The sequence below is a fragment of the Danio rerio genome, chromosome 8 (genome assembly GCF_052040795.2).
Source record: "Danio rerio strain M-AB ecotype USA chromosome 8, GRCz13ab, whole genome shotgun sequence".
NCBI classification, from domain to species: Eukaryota; Metazoa; Chordata; class Actinopteri; order Cypriniformes; family Danionidae; genus Danio; species Danio rerio.
Genome location: NC_141028.1, coordinates 8,640,052 through 8,665,280, shown reverse-complemented (window position 1 = coordinate 8,665,280; position 25,229 = coordinate 8,640,052). Strand labels below are relative to the sequence as shown.

At 36.2% G+C, this 25,229-nt stretch overlaps 1 protein-coding gene across 1 annotated transcript; it reads left to right on the top strand.

Annotated features, from left to right (window-relative positions):
• Positions 1–512: 512 nt before the first annotated feature.
• Positions 513–23,704, top strand: wdr13 (WD repeat domain 13). Its single transcript, NM_001023573.1, is given in 10 exon segments — positions 513–550; positions 4,080–4,159; positions 4,249–4,480; positions 4,810–4,919; positions 7,871–8,001; positions 9,492–9,799; positions 12,341–12,521; positions 16,128–16,269; positions 16,342–16,460; positions 22,844–23,704. Coding segments are annotated over 9 exon segments (1,449 nt in total). The 5' UTR covers positions 513–550; positions 4,080–4,118; the 3' UTR covers positions 23,029–23,704.
• Positions 23,705–25,229: the final 1,525 nt, after the last annotated feature.

Sequence of the window (25,229 nt, the reverse complement as noted above, 5' to 3'; positions counted from 1 at the left end):
CTTGATGTCATCCATCGTTATGGTTAATTGTTAAAACACAATTAAGAAAAATGCTCGCTACTCCTAAATACTTTTAAAAGGGTTACTTTTTACTCATACTTTGAGTAAAACTTATACTTTTACTTTACTCGCACTACATTTTGAGTAAGTAATGGTCCTTTTACTTGAGTATTTTGATTTACTTGATTTTTCAGTAGTCTTTCCATCACTGTTTATATGTGAGCCGTTTATCTAAAACATCTGTCATGCTGTTGAACTTGAAGTCTACAGACATTGTTTTGATGATCCTTGCTCATTAACTGATTCAGATTCTTTATGTACTAAAGCTAGTGTAAATGTAACGAAAACACTGTTTTTACCGCACGTACATGTAAACATCAATTATATTTACAGGATGTCCATCTTTAACAACACACATCATATATAAACCAGTCCTCGTGCACGCGCTGCAGTGACGTCAGTCATATGCAGAACAGTTGCTGTCAGGGCGGGTCGGTCACGTGATCAAGCCAATCCATCAGACAGCATGAACCGGTGAGAATCTTGCACGGTAGGTGTCCTTTAAATATCAAATCATACACTGAAATTACTCTTCGATAAGAAATAAACATTCTGAAAGGTTTATTAACTAAATATTGTGGACTCAGACAAACTGACATGTTTATATAGTGGTTGTTAAGCGGAGTATAACAGCTGTTGTTATTAGCATTCTTGCTAACTGTGGCTAATGCGTCAAAACATTGATTGAAGAATAAATGACAAGATCATCCCGTGCACTAATATGAATCATTTTGTAGTTGTATATGTACGTTAAACACCGTGTTTGGTTATTCATGCTATATTGTGCTAGTATGTGGGAGAAATAAGAACAAGTAGCCAACATGTCATTTTTGGGAATAATAATGTTTTTAGTCCACGTTCATTTAATGTATTCTTTTCATTCTGACTTCTAAAGACAGAAATAAGAAAGTTAAATATTATTGTTTGGTATTGACGTATTTTCCTTATAACCCAAAATAAGAAAAATAAATATAAACTTGTTCTAAAAATTGTTATATTAAAGTGACAATGTTATATCTGTCATTAATTAGCGTTATTAAATAACTATGCAAATTAGCTGTTAATATTTAATTTAGTCAAATATTCTGTAATCTTGAACTACTTTACAATGTAATATAATTTAAAATGGATTTCTGATATATATATATATATATATATATATATATATATATATATATATATATATATATATATATATATATATACTGTTGAAGTCAGAATTATTAACCCCCCTAAGTTTTTAGTTTATTTTTTTTCCCCAATTTCTGTTTAACGGAGGGAAGATTGTTTCGGCACATTTCTAAGCATAATATTTTTAAAAACTTTTTAAAATTTAAATTAAAATTTCTAATAACTGATTTATTTTATCTTTGTCATAATGACAGCACATAATATTTGACTAGACATTTTTCAAGACACTTCTATACAGCTTAAAGTAAAGTTTTAAGGCTTAACTAGGTTAATTAGGTTAACTAGGCAGGTTAGGGTAAATAGGCAAGTTATTGTATAATGATGGTTTGTTCCGTAGACTATTGGAAAATAATTACCCTAAAGGAGCTAATAATTTCATCCCAAAATTAAAAAAATAAATTAATTAAAAACTGCTTTAATTCTAGTCAAAATAAAACAATTAAGACTTTCTCCAAAAGAAAAGATATTATCAGACATACTGTGAAAATTTCCTGGCTCTGTTAAACATCATTTAGGAAATATTTAAAAAAATAAAAAAAAAATAAAAGGGTGTGTGTATATATTCATTCTTTAATTTTCTGATATGGGCTGCAGGATATTGGAAAAAATGTAACATTGCGATATTTTTTATTTTGGGATATATATTGCAATATGAATACAATTTCACCAGATGACTTAATATCTCTATTTGAAAAGAATTTATAAAGTTATATCAATTGGGATGATACTGCAATGGAAATGCGTCTCCATAAAATCTAATAAACAATTTATAATTTGTTTGGGGTTCCCTGATACATTTTCGTTTTTGTCTGTGCTATTTGCAGTTCATTTCTGTATTTGTATATGTTGTGAGTATTTTCATGCACATGTTTAGTCAGAGATTGATGAATTAATGTTTACTATTTGCATCTCTATATATGCATCTCTATATATTTAATGCATATCAATCTATAAATACAACCAAAAAAAGGTACAAATGAAAAAAGTGTTTAATATATTGCTGTAACTATATTCAAGTACAGTATCGGAATGATAAAAATTAAGATAATTCAATACAATTATTTGTGGTTAAGGTCACAAATGGTACAATTTCTTATACCTAAATGCTTTTAAATCATTATACAATCACAGGTAGTAAAACATGCAAATGATGAAATATAATACAAACTCAACATATATTCTGCAATGTAACTATCCGCTTGTTAAGTCGTGACGTGTTTGTGACGAATGTAATACTGTTTCCGGGTCCAAGCCGCCATTCATTTGAGTGGAGAAATCATTCATTTAGGATCACGTTTTATTCCTATCACACATTAAAGTTCATTTTATATAAAAACATAGTGTACACAACAATCTCTGGGCTTGCTGCATAACAAATACCAAAAATGTAACAATTTATAAAAAAAAATGAATCACTTTCTAGCCATCGGATATTAGGCATGGACATATATACTGCGATCGTGATTTTCAAAAGCATTAAATCGCTTTGTAAACGTTTATTATTCCCATTTCATGAGTTTGCCCATTCAGTTGAATAGAGTGCTTGGACCCGGAAGCCGCTTCGCGTGACGTCACACTTAACAAGCGGATTGCAAATGATCACATTGCCATGTCGATGCTGAAATGATATATTGTGCAGTGTGTGTGTGTATATGTGTGTGTATATATATATATATATATATATATATATATATATATATATATATATATATATATATATATATATATATATATATATATATATATTAGGGGTGTCAAAATTAATCGTTTCTTCGGTGCACTGCGATGCAGCCGCGGACAATTCGGTATCGGTTCAGTAATAATCATAACTGGTTATTACTGACGTCATTTACTTCATATGCGCTCTGTCGCGAGGGAGGCGATCGTAAGTATTTACAGCGCTTTAACTACTTAAAACTCATAAACTGTGCACAACTTCACTGTGTGTGTTTGCTGGATCAGTCTTTCACTGACATATACAACAATAACCCCTATTTCACTGAGATCGAGAGAATGAAAGTAGCCTACTCCATTTCTTTCTCTCTTTTGCTCTGTCTCTCTCTCTCTCTTTCTCACACACACACAGTGGCCCATTTGACCTGCTGGCGTGGCTTTTCTTCTCTTCTAGGCTGTTTTACAGCATTACTTTTGCATACAGAAACGAGCGCGTGTCTGCAGAGTTTTCTCCACCGTGTCAATCATACATCAGCTGTGAGATCGCCGCTGCCGCCAGCCGCTTATCAGTATCACTCATCTGTGAAGAACGCAGCGCGCAAGAGCCAATCGCCACCGTTTTTTTTGAGGGTGTGACTAATCAAAGGGGTGTAGAACTAGACAAGGATCAGAAATTGAGCTGGATATTTATATTTGTTTATATTATTTGCTAAATGCTCGTTTTGTTTAAAGTTACAGTTTATATATCTGACTGTTTGTATTAAATGACAAAATTGTATTACAAATAGTATATAAATATAAATATATTCATACATTTTAATATAAGAAATGCTGCTGTGAAGAAAATATAAAACTGTGTATGGAAAGCACCGTCAATGCACCGTGATGCACCGAAATATCGAATTGAACCGAATCGATGGCATGATAATCGTAACCGAACTGAACCGTGAGACTAGTGTAGGTTCACAGCTCTAATTAATTAGGTTATCAATATTTATTGCTTTATGTTTTAGGCTTATTTAGTTTTTTATGTAATCTATGTATATATATATATATATATATATATATATATATATAATTTTTTATTTTTTTTGTTCTAATGACATATACAACTTTTATTTATTTTTTATTTATTTTTTTGTGTTTTCCTGTAGCCCTTGTGTTTCCTGCATCTCTCTGTGTTTGTGGATCTCATGGCTGCTGTTTGGCAGCAGGTGCTGGCAGTGGACGCAAGGTATGTGCAACGTCTCCCTGAAGTCTTTCATTGCATACATTTTTTACATCTGTAGTGTCTAATTATGTGTCTCTGCCTTTTTCCCTCAGGTACAATGCTTACCGCACACCTACGTTCCCCCAGTTCCGCACGCAGTACATCCGCCGGCGCAGCCAGCTGCTCCGCGAGAATGCCAAGTGTGGCTTTGAGCCGGGGCTGCGCAGGCAGTATCTGCGTCTGCGCAGTCAGTTGCTCGCCCTGCGTTACGGGCCTCTGTCAGAGCAGAGCAGCTTCAGAGCCAGCAGTGTGCGCAGTTCCCGCACCACACTGGATCGCATGGAGGTTAGGTGCATTCAGAAAAAAAAGGGGGGTTGAGAAACAAAAATTAGGAGTTCCGGGCTGTATTAAGCCCCTACAAAAATACAGCCAGAGGGAAAGATTAAAATATCTGTATAGTCCCAGATATAAATAGCAATCCAGATCCAGGTCATTGTGTCGTGTGAGAGCTGCAGTGCATGTAGATTGCGAGCTCTATTATGCATGACGGGCTTTATGTTGCTTTTGTAGTGCTAAACTCAAAAATCACCCTTAAAACCACCCTTAAAACCTCCCTTGCCTTGGTTTCCTCCTTTCTTGGTCTTTTTTTATTCTTTTTTTCCGTGTTTCTGTAGGACTTTGAGGAGGATCCCAGGGCTCAGGGTGCCAGAGGCCACCGGAGATCAGTAAGCCGTGGTTCATACCAGTTGCAGGCCCAGATGAACAGAGCGGTGTATGATGAAAGGTAAACCCCACAAACACTTGTTGTATTACATGGATAAAAATGAGGTTGAGGTGGCATCTCGATCATCATCAAATGTTTTGCTGCTTGAAACAGACACATTTTGCATTATTCTTATTGAGTTAAACATCTTATTTAAAAAGGCTTACATTGAATGTAATTAAATACGAGTGCTCTGCCCTCACTCCGGCGTCTCTCTTCCCAAAGTTAGACAGACCGATAAACTCTTTCCAACACATGAGATTGTGGAAGAATGCTGGTTTATTCCAAGCCAAATTGAGTATGTTGAAATAGAGTGAAACTATGTAAAAAGATGGACATAAAATGAGCTATAGTTATTTATGTACATAACAATAATATCTGAGATGGAATATAATTACAAACAGAAAATAAACTTACAGACAATAGCCCCTTTCACACATACAGACCTTTCCGGAAAATTGCCGGCAATTTTCCGGAAAGCTTGTATGTGTGAACAGGTCCTTTTTGAAAATACCGGTAAATTCGTTCTGGCTATTTTCCGGAAAGAGAAGTTGTAACATTACCGGCAATTTGCCGGAATGCTGCGCTGTGTGAATGCAGAAGGAAGATTACCGTAATAAGCGCGTGCACGTCTAGAACGTGCTGACGTGAGACGTCTGCTTTAGCCAATCACAACAGTCAGACGCATTTACGTCCGCGCGGTTTGTGAGAATAAAAACCTTTGAATATTTTTCCAGACACATTTAGCTGCTAGAAGTTAGTCAGATCACGTTTATATGTTCTTCTTAATGCCAACTGTGTAAATAATCATCGATGAGATGCTTATGATAAGCCGTTGTTTGTTTACCTTTAAGCTTTGCGTGCGCCTTTGAAACAGCCTGTGAGCGCCTGCACACGCACATATTATGGACATCTCGACATGAGAAAGTGATCCTGCGAAAGTTGTTCACAATATTGATCATCCACAGAGTTTGTAATTTAGTCAAATGTTTACTAATACAAGCGCAGCCGTTTAAAGCTCATTTGTGGTAAATGATGTCAGAATTTACCGGTATTTTGGAATGGATGTGTGAATGCTCTTTTCCGGAAAATTTCCGTAACGTCCTCGCCTGTATGAACAGCGCATTTGTGAATATACCGGTAAAGTAGTTCCAGAAATTTTCCGGATATTTACCGGTATCACTGTTTGAAATAGGCTATTGCTTCCACAGATGATCACAGGATGAGTGGATTTGAAGTGTCTTCTTGTTGGGTGTTCTTTTTTAAATGAGGCAATTAACTTATTCTAACTGTCAGAATGTTTCTATGGCAACAACAATTTAAAAGAAGCTAAATGACTAGGCATTAACTTATGGATTCTAAATATTATTATTTAGTTGATGATCCAGCACAACGAGCAATTCCAAAGTTATGGATGTGACCGTAAAACCAAAACATAAATTCACATAGAAAGTAGATGTTCAATGGGTGGTCTACTGCGATATCATATTTTAAACTTTAGTTGATGTGTAATGTAGCTGTGTGAACATAAACAACATCTCTGAATGTAATGCGCTCAAAGATCATTGGCTTTTACAGAGTTAGCTTAGCAAAGCCTAGAGCAAACAAAGTTTGGCGACTACAAAAAAATACATCCAGGCTAGTGAGATCACAAACGCTTCTGGTTCCTATCCAAGCGCTGCTATTTCCACAGAGCTTCTTCTTTTTCTGTATTTGGGCTTTCAAAGGTCACAACAGAGAATTATAAAATAGATATAGCTCTAGCATTTGACAAAGGACAGCTTCCAGAATCTCTCCCAGTTCAGTGCTGGATTCGGCTAAAAACTCCTGCAACCAACGAAGCTGTGGATTGTGAGCCACAACCTGTAAGTATTTTTATTTGTTAAAATTGATCAATTACGTGCACTAGCGTTAATGGTATGCTGTATAGAGGACGTAAACAAGGATATAAACAATGGGAAATGCTGTTTGGCACCACTAAATATTTAGCTACATATTCATATTAATCAGTCAAACCACTCTAAACATCCCCAATCTTTAGCAGCGCTCCAGTGTCTCTCTATGCGGCCGCTTTCCCTGCTTTCTACATTTCATAACAAACTTGCTTAAGATATGTGAATGTTTCAGTCTACTTACACATCCTTATTCCGAATATATGTGAAAGGCACTTGTCAGGTTTTGTTTTAGAGAGCAGGCGTGAGGTTCTGCTGTGCGCTCTTCATATTCTGTCTGATTCAGGCAAACGGATACAGCTGTTTATACAGCACAAAAAGTGCGTGCTTGTAGGGGCATGATGTAGAGTCCATCTGTGAATCACAGCACATTATGTTAGCTGACCAATCAGAGCCTCTTGAGGGCGAGTCTTTCGGAGGAACAAGAAAATATGACAGTCGTTTTCATGTTTGCTAAGCAGCTGTATTTAATCAAAATAAGATATATAAAAAAATAACGTGATTTATAAGCATTGCTTTGCATTTTATAAACCCAACCAAGCCTTAAAAATAAACTCTGGACCACCCCTTTAACATTATTTTGAAACATCTGTTTATATTATCCAAAACAAATAACCACAGAGTTATGGGATCAGAAAAATATCAATCTGTAAGCATATTTTATATTTTAAATTGATGATATAAACATGCGTTATTGATGTGACCAAAAATGTTTGGGAGTTTACAGTATAAAACATACTTTGTAGAAAATCTGTGTGTAAAACTGCTCGACCAAAAAAAAAATAAAATGCTCATTAAAAGGATAAGAGGTGACTCTCTATAGAACAAAAATGATTTATTTTATTTTACACTTTTGAATTTTTGGTGACTCAAATATAATTGGTTGAAAACATTAACAGAGGCATCTGTAAAATACAAGCCTACACAAAAAAACCTAGAAAGACTTTTGTTATTTTGGTGAAAAACCCTTTGTTTTACCAATGATCAATGCATTTTACATGGTTTAATCTTCGTTGCCAGGCCTCCAGGAAGCCTGGTGCCCACCTCAGTGGCGGAAGCCAGTCGGGCAATGGCAGGCGACACCACACTCAGTGAGAACTACGCATTTGCTGGCATGCACCACATCTTTGACCAGCATGTCGACTCTGCCGGTGAGTAAACTGTTGATGAAAATTAAGGTTGTGTGCAACTAAAATTAATTGCACTTTATTTTAAGGGTATCAACATTACAGCTTAACCGTTTATTTATCTACTGGTTAAGATTAATTCATTGCAAGTAATTACTGTATGGTTAGGGTTAGTATGCACATAGTTTAGAATTTTTAGCATGCAGTTCTGAATAACATACCTTTTTTCTTGTTACTCAGGAGTAAAAGCAGTCATAGTTGGGTAATCTTAGAGAGCAGTGAAGGGGATAGTACAACAGATTCATTTTTTTAATTCCCATTTGCTCAAATAATAAAAGAAAAACTCAACAATAGTGTTATCGAGACTTTCAAAGAAAGGAAAAAAAAAGCATGAGACTTATAACGGCAGCTAGAAGAGAGAACAAGGTTGATTTTTTTCTCCCACTCATAAACCGTACTGCTCTTAAAGTGACAGCAGGCGATATTCCTGCTCTTGACTGAAGGACTTTTGTGGCTAAAATTAAAGATTTTTACTTGCAGTGAAGATGCTTAAAGCACAGTTTGTTTCCTATTTTTATTCTATTGTATTTATTTCCCTTTCCTTATTCACTGGGAGGAAAATAACTGTTTATATTAAAGTCAGAATTATTAGCCCTGCTGAATTATGAGTCCCCCGTTTCCCCAAGTTTCTATTTAATGGAAAGATTTTTTTTTCAACCCATTTCTAAACATAATAGCTTTAATAACTCATTTCTAATAACTGATTTATTTTTATCTTTGCTATGATGACAGTATATTATATTTTAATAGATATTTTTTTTAAGATACTGGTAATCAGATTAGAGTGCGATTCAAAGGCTTAATTAGTGCAATTAGGCAAGTCATTGTATAACAATAGTTTCTTCTGCAGACAATGGGCTAATAATATTGACCTTAAAATAGACCTAAAAATATTTAAACCTGCTTTTATTTTAGCCAAAATAAAACAAATAAGACTTTTTCTAGAAGAAAAAATATTATAGGAAAAACTGTAAAAAAAATTCCTTTAAAAAAACTTTACAGGAGGGCGAATAATTTTGACTTCAACTGATAATCGTTTTGAATAATCGTGATTACAATTATGACCAAAATAATTGTGATATTGATTTTTCCCATAATCCAGCAGCTCTACAGCATATGTAAAAAAAAGCTCCTTAAAATAAAATGCTGCCTGAAATAGTCTATAACAGCATTATCAGAATTTAGCGATCATGATTAGCATTTTTATATCACATTTTTATAATCTATTTCTAAGAGGATACGGTTAAGGATTGCATATGCAAAAACAATAATTGTGATATGCTATAATTGAAGACATGGATTTTTGTAACATGCTGTTTCAGTCTAGGGAAAGAAGTCATCCAAATTTTGTGAGTGTTTCTACAGGTGGTTTGTCAAACCCACTAACCTGTAGAAATGCAGCAATCTCTTGTTAAATTTGATCATTAACATGTTTGACTTATTCATCTCCTCAGTTCCCCGTTTGCAGTTTGCTAATGACGATAAACACCTCCTCGCCTGCTGCTCATTGGATGGGACGTTGTCAATCATGACTCTGTCTCCGCCTCCTCCAACTGTAAAGGTGACTCTGAAGGGCCACGCTGGGCCTGTGACCGACTTCGCTTGGTCGCTGAGCAATGATATCATTGTGTCCACTTCAAAAGATGGCACTCTGCGAATCTGGAACACCGAAGATGGACGCTGCATCCGGGAGGTGGTCGACCCTGAGGGCAGTGAGCTGCTGTGCTGCACTTTTCAGCCCATGAACAACAACCTGACTGTGGTGAGTCCACATGAAACACTGCGGTAACAAATACCATCAGTCTTTTCAGTAATCCTATTAGAGTGTGAAATTAGCTTGTGCTGCAAGCCAAAAAAAGTGTACTTTGAATGGAGAAATGAGTAATGCTGCTTATCTGCCAGCCTCACAACGGCGGTGAGCGACCTGTGAATGCATATCTGAATGACATTTGATATGAAACGTTACAGCAAAATATGCATACACAAAGAAATGTATTCGATGATAACATTTCTACTTTATTCACCTTTTCTGGTTTGCTTATAATGTGCATTCTAGATTAACTTTCATTTCTAGCAATTTGTCATTGCATATATTTGTATCCGCCTATGCTATTATACAAAGCTTATGCTACACAACACTATTAGGGCTCTATTTTGATGATCCAGGTGCAAAGTCCAAAGCGCAGGGTGCAAAAGCATTAAGGGCGTGTCAGAATCCACTTTTTCCAGTTTTCCAAAATCCAGTTTGTTCAGATCCTGCCATGCAAAGTTCTGTTAAGGGTTACATATCAAAGATCGAAAATCTCTTGAGGGGGTATTCCAGATATATATATATATATACCACACATAGACTGTAAAATATATGGACGTAGTGTTCGTGACGTCACCCATAGGTTTCTAAAGAGCGCAAAAGAAGCCACAAGTAGGCGCGGCCAACCGTCGCCATTTTGTTCGCGCGTAATCACTCCCACGGCGGGATACCAAACAAGGGCAAAGAGGCGGAGAGTGAGCGGAGCTACAGACACCTGCTGACAGTTTGCATGGACCTGGTTCAGACACACTTTAATTTGGGAAAACGCTTAATAGTTTATCACCTGTGACTCGTTTGTATTCTGACCACTTGTGCTTGGTTGTATACTATATCAATAAAGTGTTTAGTCTTTTAAAAACACTGCTGTAATACATTGAGCCACTAAACATTGTTCTTATGACGTTTTTCAACAGGAGGAAAACGCAAATTACTTCCAAACACTTCAGATATAGTCTGTGTTAGTTAATGTAAGACTATTGATGAAATCCAGCATAAAACTGTATGACAACGCTTCAGATGACTGTTCTAGAGCCTACAGCTAATCAATCTGTCAGATTCTGGAGTGCATTACAGATCTAAATATAAATAAAAACGATAAATGATCTTAAATAAAACGAATACATGTATAGAGATGGTATATAAGTATATAACTTTACTCACATGGGAAACGGAGGCCACGTGAATGGTTTGTGAGCACAATTAAGTGCACTCAGCATGACATTCCTTCAAATAAGTGTAGGAAACAAGTCTAAAAGGCAGTTGACTGTGTAAAGCCACATAAAACAACACAGAAATACGATTAATATGCCGAGTTCAGTGGCTAATCTGCAGGATTCAGCTGAGGTGACGTGACGGCGACCAGCGAGACCTAGCTGTCACTCAAGTGGCCACGCCCTTAATTATGCAAACTTAATATAACTTAATATAAGGGAAACAAATGAGTTCTAAAAAAATTCACCCCCCTCACAGTTGTCATGAAGGGTAATATTAGCTGTATTAACCAAAATCTTTTTTTGTACCAGGCTGTAAACACCTTTTTTTCTGCTGTAAAGTTGGCCATTCTAACAGTGGGCTCAATTGAAATTTGCTCTGTTTTGGAGCCAGGAGCGGCCAGGACTAGCGGAATTTTGGATGAATTGCAGTTTTAGTAACTTCCGTATTGGCTTCCTGAGAGAGAGCGGGAGGTTGCCGCTTGATACCACAGTTAAATTAAAACATATATGTTAAACATAATAAATATGTTTTTTTTAAATGTTTATCGAATTTTCTACAGAAAATAGCAATGTTAAACGTAAAGCAATTGTTGGAAAGATTTAGAACACAATAGCAAATACTGTAGTGGTACCCCGCCGGTCCTACACCCCCAACCCGCTCCAAGCTGGATCGAACCGGTGACTCTCTGCATGGGAGTTTGTTGCTCTAACAAGGCGGCTAAAGACCATGTCCATGGCGTCTGTCGCTAAAGCACCTTTTCGGGGTTTAAAGGAGTGATGTTTACCTGCACAGCACTTTACTAGCTGGCCTCTGTTATGATAGCAAAATTAAAACCCTCTTTACTCCATCCCACTCCTAGTTAAGAAAAAAATTAACACAAATAAATAAATTGTATAAAATGCAACGTAGACCTTAACATTTTTGAAAAATATAATAAAAATAAATACATTTGTAGTTAAAAAAAATTAACTACAATTTTCAAAACGTTTTTAAAAAGAAGACACAACATTAAAAACTGAATGCTATAAGTTTACAGATTTGACATTAGACCCATGTATATGATAAGTTGAAAGTGATATAATATATCATTCTAATATTAAATTTTTATTTCTCAGTGAAACAGTCTATTCAATGCATGTAACTAAAGAAATCATATGTAGAGTGTGCACTGGTAACCTAAAACATTTCTCTAGTGCTTGATCAAAAATAAACATTTCTGTGTGCATTTTTAACCAAGACCCACAGAAGAGAGAGCTGTGAATGTCTTTCTGTCCCCAGGTTGGCAACAGTAAACAGCACCTGCAGGTGGTGAACATCTCCACTGGGAAGAAAGTGAAAGGAGGCTCCAGCAAACTCACCGGCCGAGTGCTTTCTCTGTCGTTTGATGCTCCGGGGAGAATCCTGTGGGCTGGTGATGACAGGGGAAGCATTTTCTCTTTCCTCTTTGACATGGCAACAGGTACAGAGATGTGATTTATTTAAAATCCCTGTGAAATCAAAATAAAGTGTTTTTAGATGCTCTAGATCTCTCTACTAGCAACTTTAATTTAAGTACTTCAAATACAAGCAATGCCATCAACTCTTTGCTGAGAAAAAAGCTAATTGCCTAAAGATAATACAATGTTTTTATGCATGTCAATAATGCATGTGTGTGCGTATGTGCGTGTGTGTGTGTGTGTGTGTGTGCACGCCATTTTGTTTTTTAGGTCAATTTGTTGTAATTGTTTCTAACATTTACAGAATACAGTAAATTACATATTTAAAGGTGCAAATTGACTATTTACAAAAATTTACAAATTCATTTACAAATTAATTTACATAATAGTCAATTAATCGCAAGCATTTTTTAAATAATGTAAAGTACACAAAAAGCTTTGCTGAGGGTCTATATAGAAATCGGCTATGTGGTAATACATGCAAATCACATGTTTAACATGCAAGTTCATGTTTGGATTTCACAAATATAAAAGTATATATGTTGTACAAGGAAATATATTATATATATATATATATATATATATATATATATATATATATATATATATATATATATATATATATATATATATATTTAATATATATTTAAATTATTGCAGAAAAGGCAGGTTGCATATTCGTTTTTAAATATTTAAATTAGAAATATGCACATATATGTTTAAATAATCACAATATTTTCTAAACCTATTTCTAAAACTTTTTTAAAATAACCAAGTACAGAAAAAGTTTGACAGAGCCCCCATATAGAAAGTCAATGTTTAGCTTTAACAGATAAAGAAATATATATATGTCGTACATGTAAGTATTCAGTATATATTTGAAAATATTGCAAAAATGTCAGGTTGCATATTAATTTTGAATCATTTGAATTACAAATCTGCACAAATCTGTTAAAATATATGTGAGTTTCAGCTGGTGAATTTAAATATATAATTGTAAGCCGATTTGCAAAAACAAAAGCATCTGCTAAATGACTGAATGTACATGTAAATAATCACAATACTTTCTAAACCATTTTAATATACCTAAGAACACAGAAAGTTTGAAAGAGCCTCCATTTAGAATTCTGATAGATGTTTAAATATGCAAATCACATAATTAACTTAACATGCAAGTTCATATTTTGATTTCACAGATATAAAATTATATATGTTGTACATGTAAATATTCAATATATTTGAAAATATTGCAAAAATGGCAGGTTGCGTAATCATTTTTAATCTTTAGAATTACAAGTATGTGCATGCAGTGCATCTGGAAAGTATTCATAGAGCTTCACTTTATCCACATTTTTTATGTATATTTACAGCCCTATTTCAAAATGGATTAAATTAATTTATTTGCTAAATTCTACACACAATACCCCATAATGACAATGCGAACAGAGAGGTTTTTTTTTTTTATATTTGCTTAATCTTTTGCTGATGCACCTTTTGCAGCAATTACAGCCTTGACTCATCTGGAATTTTTGCCCATTCCTTTTTGCAGTACCTCTCAACCTCCATCAGGTTGAATGAGAAGCGACAGTGTACTGCGATTTTCAGATCTCTCCAGAGATGTTCAATAGAATTTAGGTCTGGGCTCTGGCTGGGCCACTGAAGGGCATTCACCAAGTTGTTGTGAAGCCTCTCCATTGATGTTCTGGCAGTGTGCTTTTGGTCATTGTCCTGCTTAAAGACGACCGTGTCCCCAGTCTGAGGTCAAGAGCACTCTGAAGCAGGTTTTCATTCAGGATGTCTCTGTACTTGGCTGCATTAATCTTTTCCTCCATTCTGACTTGTTTTCCAGTTCCTGCTGCTGAAAAACATCCCCACAGCATGATGCTGCCACCACCATGCTTTACTGTAGGGATGGTATTAGCCTGGTGATGAGTGGTGTATGGTTTTTTCCAAACGTAACGCCTGGCATTCTCTCCAAAGAGTTCAACTTTAGACTCATCCGACCAGATAATTTAGTTTCTTATGGTCTGATAGTCCTTCAGATGCCTTTTGGCAAATTCCAGTCGGGGAGTTGCTTCCGTCTGGCCACTCTACCACACAGGCCTGATTGGTGGATTGCTGCACAGATGGTTGTCCTTTAAGGTTCTCCTCTATCCACAGAAGAACGCTGGAGCTCAGACAGAGTGACCATCGTGTATTGATCACCTCTCAGACTAGGGCCCTTCTCCCCTGATATCTCAGCTAATATGGCCGGCCAGCTCTAGAAAAAGTTCTTGTGGTTCCAAACATCTTCCACTTACGGAAGAAGGAGGCCACTGTGCTCATTGAAACTTTCAAAGCAGCAGAAATTTTTCTGTAACCTTTTACAACCTTGTGCCTCGAGACAACCTTGTCTTGGAGGTCTACAGACAATTGCTTTGTCTACATGCTTAGTTTGTGCTTTGACTTGCACTGTCAACCATGGGACCTTATACAGATGGGCGTATGCCTTTTCAAATGATGTCCAATCAACTGAATTGACCACAGGTGAACTCCAATTAGTGGAAACGGAATGAACCTGAGCTCAATTTAGAGCTTCATGGCAAAGGCTGTGAATACTTCTGTACATGTGATTTTTCAGGGTTTTTTTTTTAAATAAATTTGCAACAATTTCAAAAAAACTCTTTTCACATTGTCATTATGGGGTATTGTGTGTAGAATGTTGAGGAAATAAATGAATTTAATCCATTGTGGAATAAGGCTGTAACATAAAAAAGTGAAGCGCTATGAATACTTTTCACACTGCAAAAAATGCTTTTCTTGCTTAGATTTTTAGTCTTGTTTCTAGTCTAAATATCTAAAATTTCTTATATCAAGAAGCATTTTTAGACAAGCAAAACATATTGCCTTGTTTTGAGAAATATTATGCCAATAATAAGACAGTTTTTCCCTAAAACAAGCAAAATAATCTGCCAATGGGGTAAGCAAAATAATCTTGTTTTTTCTTTTGACGTAAGATTATTTTGCTTACCCCATTGGCAGATTATTTTGCTTGTTTTAGGGAAAAACTGACTTAATATTGGCATAATATTTCTCAAAACAAGGCAATATGTTTTGCTTGTTTAGAAAATTCTTCTTGATTTAGGAACTTTTAGATATTTGGACTAGAAACAAGACAAAAAATCTAAGTAAGAAAAGCATTTTTTTCAAAATAATCACAATAATTTCTAAACTGTTTTTTTTAATATCTACATAAAAAGCTCAGCTGAGCCCTCATATAGAAATCTGATATATTCAATACTGTATGCAAATTACATATTTAACATGTGAGTTTATGTTTGGATTTCACACAAATTAAAAATATTTATACATCACGCACGTACAATATATATTTCAAAAAATTGCAATTTTTGTATTTATTTTCAATTATTATAAATTTCAAATATGTGCAAATAAATCAACTGTAATTTTACATACAGTATATGTTTATATTTGACCATGCATTAGATCTCTGTATGCACCCCAAAACAGACTATTAATCACTATAATTGCAATTATATCTTAGACAAATAGTCATCAGCCACATTTCATAAGCATGAAAGCCCTGAATCTTTATGTATTCTCATTAATGTTTCATTTTACAACCGTAGGAAAGCTGACCAAAGCTAAAAGGCTGGTGGTGAATGAAGGCAGCTCTATCTCCAGTATCTCTGCTCGTTCCTGGATCAGTCGAGAGGCTCGCGATCCATCGCTGCTCGTCAACGCTTGTGTTAACAAACTACTGCTCTACAGGTAAAACTCTCCAGATTATCTCATTCTATCAGCTTAGGCGATTGTTGATGGGTGTAAATCTGCTATTGACAGGGTTGTAGATAATGAAGGGACTCTACAGCTGAAGAGGAGTTTTCCCATTCAACACGGATCCCAACCTCTGCACAGCATCTTCTGTCCTCTCATGTCCTTCAGGCAGGGAGCCTGTGTTGGTAAGAGTGTAAAAAGATCGAGATCTTCATTCATAAACCTGCATGATCTTAACTTTGAGTTGTTGTGATATTCATATGTTTATTAATGCTTTGATGATAAAAGGGTTGATTCAAGTCAGGATATACTGTACAGTCGAGGTCAGAATTATTAGCCCTCCTTTTAAATTTCAATTCAAGAGTTCACACTTAGCTGATGATTAATTATAAGTAGTGCTGTCAATCGATTAAAATAAATTAACTAATTAATCACACTTTAAAAAAAATAATAATCGTGATTAATTGCATTTTAAAGACTGAAACTTGTCATTTTGGCTATTCGAATGTAAAATTAATGTAAACGCAAGACAAAAAACTATTTAAATTCAAAATATAATTGTTTATTAGAATTTTTGTTTAACTTGTAACACGGGTTTCTTCATGTAAACAACATACCCACAAAAAACCATCAAGATCCTGCTTGACAGCCATATTTATTACAGAAATAAAAACACAGGCCTGTTAATGCCAATTGAATTTTAAAACAATCGATGCCAATAAAGAAAACTGGAACAAAAAAATCAGCCCTGGCACTTTGGGCTTGAGCGGCCCACTACATCAATCAAAATGCTCACCATCTGTGCACGCCCTTAAAAATGTTTACCAACTCCCATTTTATAAAAGCACAAAAGCCATTTATATTAAATAACAAGAGTTGGCAAAATAAAAACTTAATTTTTTCAATTTATTATTATAATAAAATGATAATCCACACCGGAAGTCCATCTTGTGTTCTTGTGTGTGCCTGTGTGTTTTGAGGGAGCCTAATAAATAATGAACATAAAAACTGCCTGCTGATGCACAGTTATTGTTGATTAATAAAATAATAAAAGCAATGTATCGGATACCCTTAAAAAAATGTTTAACTCAACAATGAAACATCAATCGTAGCTAAAAGATTTTACATTGTCAATCAAATGAACCTTAACAATTAAAAAAATGCAACAAATATTTGTTTGGGCCCGAACTACAAAACTAAATGTAAAAAAAAAAGTTGCTTAAGTTGCACACTAGTTTGGTCATGTATAAATATCATTATAATCATATTGTATAAATATTATTGTCTCTATAAGCCTACATCATGCAGACGATCAAAAACACAATGTCATATCTCATGCGATAGTCTTCTGACCGAGTGCATCCTAAAATACATGAATGACTTGAGAAGCAGACATTCTTTAGAATTTGTAAAACAAAGACTTGCAGGTTAAGGAAACAGCATAGGAGAAAGTTGCCGCGGGCTGTGGTGCAGATTTAAAAGTTAAAAAGAAGTATATTTATATGGACAGATAGGTAACTAGATAGAAATATTAGGTTTTTGTAATAGCTTAGGAGTCATCTGATTGGAGCATTGAGAATTGGATAATGCTGATCCAGCCGATAGCAATCAAAAGCACGTGATCCTCTCTAAATTATTTTATAAGTAAACTTCCCTTATGTTATATTTTGTTTCCCAATTTCTGTTTAACAGAGATTTAACATTTCTAAACAAAATAGTTTCAATAACTTCTAATTTCTAATAACTGATTTCATTTATTTTTGCCATGATGACAGTACATAATATTTGACCAGAGGTAGAACGTGTACTGAAAAACCATACTAAAGTAAAATAACCATTACTTGCCCAAAAATGTAGTGCAAGTACAGTTAAAGTATTTGTTTATAAGTCAAAGTATGAGTAAAATGTAGCCCTTTTAAAAGTACTCAAGAGTAGTGAGTATTACACTGTGAAAGTCTGTGTGTGTAAACGTAACATTCTGTAGTGCATTTAGTAGGGCATTTAGTAGGGCCCTACATTTAGTAGGGCATAATCGAAAATCCGATTTCAATTTCGGCTTTTAACGATTATGAAAAACCATTAATCGAGATAAACGATTATTACGTACCGCCTCCTTTCCAGTTGTACACTTGTGAAAACTCTTTGCCTCTGCAAAGCTCAGTTCCACGTGAAAATGACTAAAAGCATGAGCTGTAATGTAACTTTTGCAGCACGGGATGCGCATCATTCATAATTTTAAAAGCGTAAAAGAGCACGTGCTGTTGTGTGTGTGCGCGCCGTGTCTGGCCTCGGACAGGTAGCGTGAGTGTGTGTTTGCGCGTGCCGCGCTTAGCCTCAGACAGCAGAGCACACACACATCTAACGCGATCTTAATGTGAGCGCTTTAATGGTCAAATACATGCACATTTGTGTGAGAGCGCGGTGTTTAGTGATTATTCATATTAACCCTCATTTGTGTAATAAACTAACAAGTTGAGAATCAAAAGACACGAGAAAGAGAAACCATATCAGAGCCGCACTATTCTTAAAGTGAGCATGCGATATTCCTGCTGCTGCCGACTGTTTTTATTATTAATCAATAACAAAAAATCAAAAATACAGTGAAGATGCTTAAAGCACAGTTTAAACAACAGATTTAATAACTAATCTCTAAAAACTGATTACTTTTATCTTTGCTATGATGACAGCACATTAGATTTTACACATTATATTTATAGATATTCTTCAAGATACTAGTTTCAGTGACATTCAAAGGCTTAATTTGGGTAAATAGATAAGTCATTGTATAACAGTAGTTTCTTCTGCACACAATCAAACACATATATATTGCTTAAAGGGGCTAATAATATCGAGCTATTATAGGTTTCCAAATATTTAAACCTGCTTTTATTCTAGCTGAAATAAAACAAAATGCCTTTCTCCAGAAGAAGAAAAATTTATAGGAAATACTGTTAAAAAAAAAAAAAACTCTGTTAAACATCATTTGGGAAATATTTATATATAAAAATAAATTCACAGAAGGATGAATAATTTTGACTTCAACTGATAATCGTTTTGAATAATCGTGATTACAATGACCAAAATAATCGTGATTATGATTTTTCATGATTGCAGCCCTAGCATTTAGTTATTATTTAAGGCCATTTCAGTCATCATACAAAAGACATCTGTCATCTTCTCATCAGTGATATGCAGTCTACACAGTCTCTGGGTCATTGTGTGTGATCTTAGACATCTTCTTGGACACTTTTAATGCTTCCAAATGATTAGCTGCATTTATGAAGCGTCCATGTCATTGGTAATATCATTGGACAGGAATCACAGAACTGCTTTTTCTACTTTAGCCAATCCTCCATAGACAAGAAAAAGTAGTGGCTGCAGGTTGAAGGAAAATAGTGGAGTAAAAGTACTGATACAGCCATGAACATGTACTCAAGCGAAAGTAGAAGTACACATTTTTAAAACTACTTAGAAAAGTACAATTCCTAAGAAAGACTACTCAGTTACAGTAATTTGAGTCTTTGTAATTTTTTACTTTACACCACTGTATTTGAATAGATATTTTTCAAGATACTAGTATTCAGCTTAATGCAAATTTGCAATTTAAAGACTTAATTAGGTTATTAGACAAGTTAGGTTAAAGGTGCAGTAGGTGATCTTCCACAATGCTAACAGCTTAGCATACATCTCTGAATCAGTCTCTCCTCTGCCGTCCAGAGCTATGCCTCCTGAAACAGGAGCACGCGCACCTTAAAGATGACAGCAGAAGAACCTTCTCCCATGTGTTAAAAGCTACTAGTGCTTGTCCAGCGGCGTGCAGGAATTACACTCATTACTAAGCCAAACTGACATGCTGTTTCAGAGCGAGTATTTAGAGTTTTATGGTAATTAATATAGGGAGAGACTAGGTGGAATAGCAGAATTTACTTGTGTTAAGTTGTTAAACTAATTAAAATCTACATTATAGATGCTGTAAAAAGGTTCCTTATGAAACTGAAAATTGTCTTATCAATCTTTCACCGGAAGATTTTTGTGGCTGAACAACACTTCTGTCAAGATATAACCCATTTTGTAACAGCAAAATCTGCTTTGCGTGAAGCTAAAATTGTTTTAAAACAGAACATAACCTGTCTATGAGAAATCACTAAGCCATGGTGTCATCCTTTCTCCTATATAAATTCAGTTTTTAAAAAAGTTTTGATTCAGCAGGTTTTTGCCGATCTTGCTCTCTCTCATGAACGCGCAGGTCGGCGGAGCTACATACAAATGGCTGCGCAGTTGTTCAAAGCTGCATTTGCTGACAGACAGTTTGAGCTTCCTATCGAAATTATGACTATTTAATTGGCTGAACATTTTTTAGTTTTATGCATTACCCAAAATATAAAAATACATATAAATACATTCAGATCATTTACTTTAATCATTGCTATTGGAATGTGAAGAGACTAGCACAGCAAAACATTTCTGAAGACAATCACATACTGCACCTATCCCGTCAGAATCTTAAACCGGCCCATGCCTAATTCACGTTAATGACTTAATATGTTATCCTGCTGGAAGTAGCCATCAGCAGATGGGTACACTGTGATCATAGAGAGATGGACATAGTCAGCAACAATACTCAGGTAGGCTGTGGCTTTGACACAATGCTCAATAACTACTAATGGGCCCAAAGTGTGCCAAGAAAACACCCCCCACACCATTACATCAACACCACCAGCCTGAAGGATGGAACAATGCTTTCATGTTGTTGATGCCAAATTCTGACCCTACCATCCGAATGTTGCAGCAGAAATCGAGACTCATAAGACCAGCAAGGTTTCTCTAATCTTCTGTTGTCCAATTTTGGGGACTCTGTGTGAATTGTAGCCTCAGTTTCCTGTTCTTAGCTGACAGGAGTGGCACCCGGTGTGGTCTTCTGCTGCTGTAGCCCATCTGCCTCAAGGTTGGACGTGTTCAGAGATGCTTTTCTGCAGACCTCAGTTGTAACAAGTGGTTATTTGAGCTCCTGTTGCCTTTCTATCAGCATAAACCAGTCTGGCCATTCCGCTCCGGCATCAACAAGGCATTTTTGCCCACAGAATGCCACTAACTGGATATTTCCTATTTTCCGGACCAATCCCAGTAGATCAGCAGTTTCTGAAATACTCAGACCGGCCCGTCTGGCACCAACAACCATGCCACGTTCAAAGTCACTTAAATCACCTTCCTTTCCCATTCTGATGCTCAGTTTGAACTGCAGCAGAGCCTCTTGACCATGTCTACATGCCTCAATGCATTAAGTTGCTGCCATGTGATTGGCTGATTAGAAATTTGTGTAAACAAGCAGTTGTACCTAATAAAGTGGCCAGTGAGTGTATGCACAGCATTTATTTATCGTAGGTCAGCATTTACTAGTGCATTATTAAACTTCAAATGCATTCTAGTTAAAGGGCCATGACACCCCCCACTTTCGGTTAAAGTCTACTTCAGAATTTTTTCTAAAGATGCATGATTAATGGGCGTGGAGCTCCGCGAGCAGAGGGCAGGAGTGGGCGTAGCCAGCAGGGGAGAACGTGAGCGAACAACTTTGTTGTCAGTTAGCTCACAAACTGAGACAAACCGTGAGGAGACGCATGAGTTTATAGTTTACAAAGTTAAAATGCAAAGAAATGAACAGTGATTTAATGCCCTGCTACATTTGTTATTCGTATTTTCATACACACATAACCACATTTTATATCATTATAAAGATAAGTGTGTTCATGTAAACCCTATAAATGAGGACTTCTCCCTCAATCCCCGTATCCAGCAGACTCATGCAGCAGGTCTCCTGACCTGTCTATTTTAACCATTAGCCCTGCTGGTAATCTGGAGGATTTATGCAAACACAGCAGCACGGCGATGTGTCTGAATGTGAACGAACTCCTGATAAAAGACAGCGTCCGCCATTCTCTAATTCTCGTGCTGTTCTCTCGACAAAAATGCTAGCAGCACACACACAGCTTTGCTGTATGATCGGCCCTGACAAGATCGCGGGGAAAAACATGCAACAAACCCCGTGGATCATGGAAACAAACACACATAAGCTTTTATGAATGGCTAAATACTGTGTGCCGTGGGGGTCCGTGTCTCACAGCTCGGGCTTGACTCTGGCAGGTCTCATGAATAATTAAGCAGCCGGCTCTTCTCATAGGATAAGAAAACTCCGCTTTGAATAATAATGAGAAACCGTCGCGTCATCATTGCACTTGCGGTACTTCGCTACGTCGCAGATTTTGATCCCGCCCTAAAAATCATTTTAAACCCGGAAGCTGAAATTAGCAGACAAAAGCTCAAAATTATCCAGTTTTCCCCACAATTAAAGCTGACAGGTGCTAACATTGCCTTATCTGATGCTCAACACACACAAATCTGTTAATATATAAAAAAAAGTTCTCCAGGGTGTCCTGAAACTTTAACATTAGTCAATGCACTGTGATTTAACATGATAAGATGAATGAACAATAAATGACTTCATTTACATGAACTATCTGTGGTTTTGTATCAAGACTATAGTAACTCATTTCTCCTGTTCCCTCTTATACAGTCACTGGCAGCGAGGATGCATGCGTTTACTTTTTCGATGTGGAGCGCAACACTAAGGCCATCGTAAACAAGCTGCAGGGTCACAGCGGGCCCGTTCTGGACGTGAGCTTCAACTGCGACGAAAGCCTGCTGGCCTCCTCTGACGCCTCCGGGATGGTGATAATCTGGAGACGAGAGCAGAAGTAAACATGACAAATAAAGCTTTCGCTAACAGTAACTTCCATGCAGGCTGGCTTTAATCACGTGCAATGAAACTCCTACTGTAAACGTGCGACGACCGTTTAAATCTTGTGGACCATGAAGGAGACATTGAGGTAAAGCTGGTTTTATATTCACACATTCAGACTTTCTCCTTTATCATATCAGTTCAGAAATATATCCCTAAATAGGGAAGTCATATTCGCAGTCAAAGACTATCAGAAGATATTCACACTCAAATAAATAGAGCTAATGTTGTTTTGAAGTCGTGTTTACATGGCATTTCAGACCGAATATTCAAAGTAGCGTAATAAACAATATAGAGACAGTGCCACAAGTTGTCTCTGAACGAATGTGCGAATATAAAACCGACTTGACCTCAATGTAAGAAACCCGTGTTGTCTTATATCTTTGTTTTAGGGCTGATATTTTTATTGTTGGTTGCTCGACTGAGACTGTGTGCGCTACTGTGCTTTGTGGTCATAAATGTGTAACTTAAAAGAGAGGAGATGTTAATAATATAATACTTTATTCACCGTCGTGTGTCTTTTGAGTAAGTGTGTGAGAATGAGGACGTTGGAGACTGAAGTTTCGTTCGCTTGCACAATAACACTACTGTATTTATGCCTTGTTGAACTTAATAAATGTAATCACACTAGCTTAACTTGGGTCTTTCTGCCTGTTCCTTGGATTTGACATCAGAAGAGTTTTTACATTGTGTGGATACATTATACAAGATTTTGAAACTAAAGGACAACTTAACTGTTAACTTTGGATATTATTGATAATACCAGGGTTTATGTGGATCGTAAAGGTGTTAGTTCACACACCGTTCACAATTTAAGGCTTTAAGATGTTCTTAAATTAGAGTAGAAAGTCTTAAATTGAGCGTTATGGTAGTAAATGCTAAGTTCTCATTTAGCGAAAAATTACATATTTATTAAGTTGATTTTCCTAAGACCATTGGCAGATGTTTGTTATAATATTACATCTGATTTATTTATTCATTCATTAATTTTCTTTTCGGCTTAGTCCCTTTATTAATCTGGGTTCGCCACAGCAGAATGAACCGCCAACTTATCCAGCATATGTTTTACGCAGTGGATCCTCTTCCGGCTGCAACCCATCTGTGGAAAAGTTTCCTTTGGGTCAATTTAAAAATAAATAAATAAATAAATAAATAAATAAATAAATAAATAAAGCAAAAACATTAGTAATGATTTTTTATTTTTTTTAATACTGAGGAATTAAATCTTGTGAATTTGTATATACACTCACTGGCCACTATATTGGGAACACCTGTTCAACTGCTCGTTAACGCAAATTTCTAATCAGCCAATCTCATCGCAGCAACTCAATGCATTTAGACATGGTCAAGATGCTGCAGTTTAAACCGAGCATCAGAATGGGGAAGAAAAGTGATTTAATTGATTTTGAATGTGGCATGGTTGTTGGTGGCAGACAGGCTGGTTTGAGTATTTCAGAAACTGCTGATCTACTGGGATTTTCACGCACAATCATCTCTAGGGTTTACTGAGAATGGTCTGAAAAATAGAAAATTACCAGTGAGTGGCAGTTCTGTGGGCGTAAATGCCTTGTTGATGTCAGAGGAGAATGGCTAGACTGGTTCCAGCTGATAGAAAGACAACTGTAACTCAAATAACTACTCGTTACAACCGAGGTCTGCAGAAGAGCATCCTTGAGGCAGATGGGCTACAGCAGCAGAAGACAACACTGCCACTCCTGTTAGCTAAGAACAGGACACTTAGGCTACAACTGGCACAGGCTCACCAAAATTGGACAATTGAAGATTTAAAAAACGTTGCCTGGTCTGATGAGTCTCGATTTTTGCTAGGGTCAGAATTTGGCGACAACAACATGCTGGCTACTTCCAGGAGGATAACGCACCATGTCATAAAGCGCGAGTCATCTCAGACTGATTTCTTGAACATGATAATAAGTTCACCATACTCAAACGGCCTCCACAGTCACCAGTTCTCATTCCAATAGAGCACCTTTGGGATGTAGTGGAAAAGGAGATTTGCATCATGGATGTGCAGCGGATAAATCTGCAGCAACAGTGTGATGCTTTCATGTCCATATGGACCGAAATCTCTGAAGGATGTTTCTAGTACCTTGTTGAAACTATGCCACGAATGATTAAGGCAGTTCTGAAGGCAAAAAAGGGC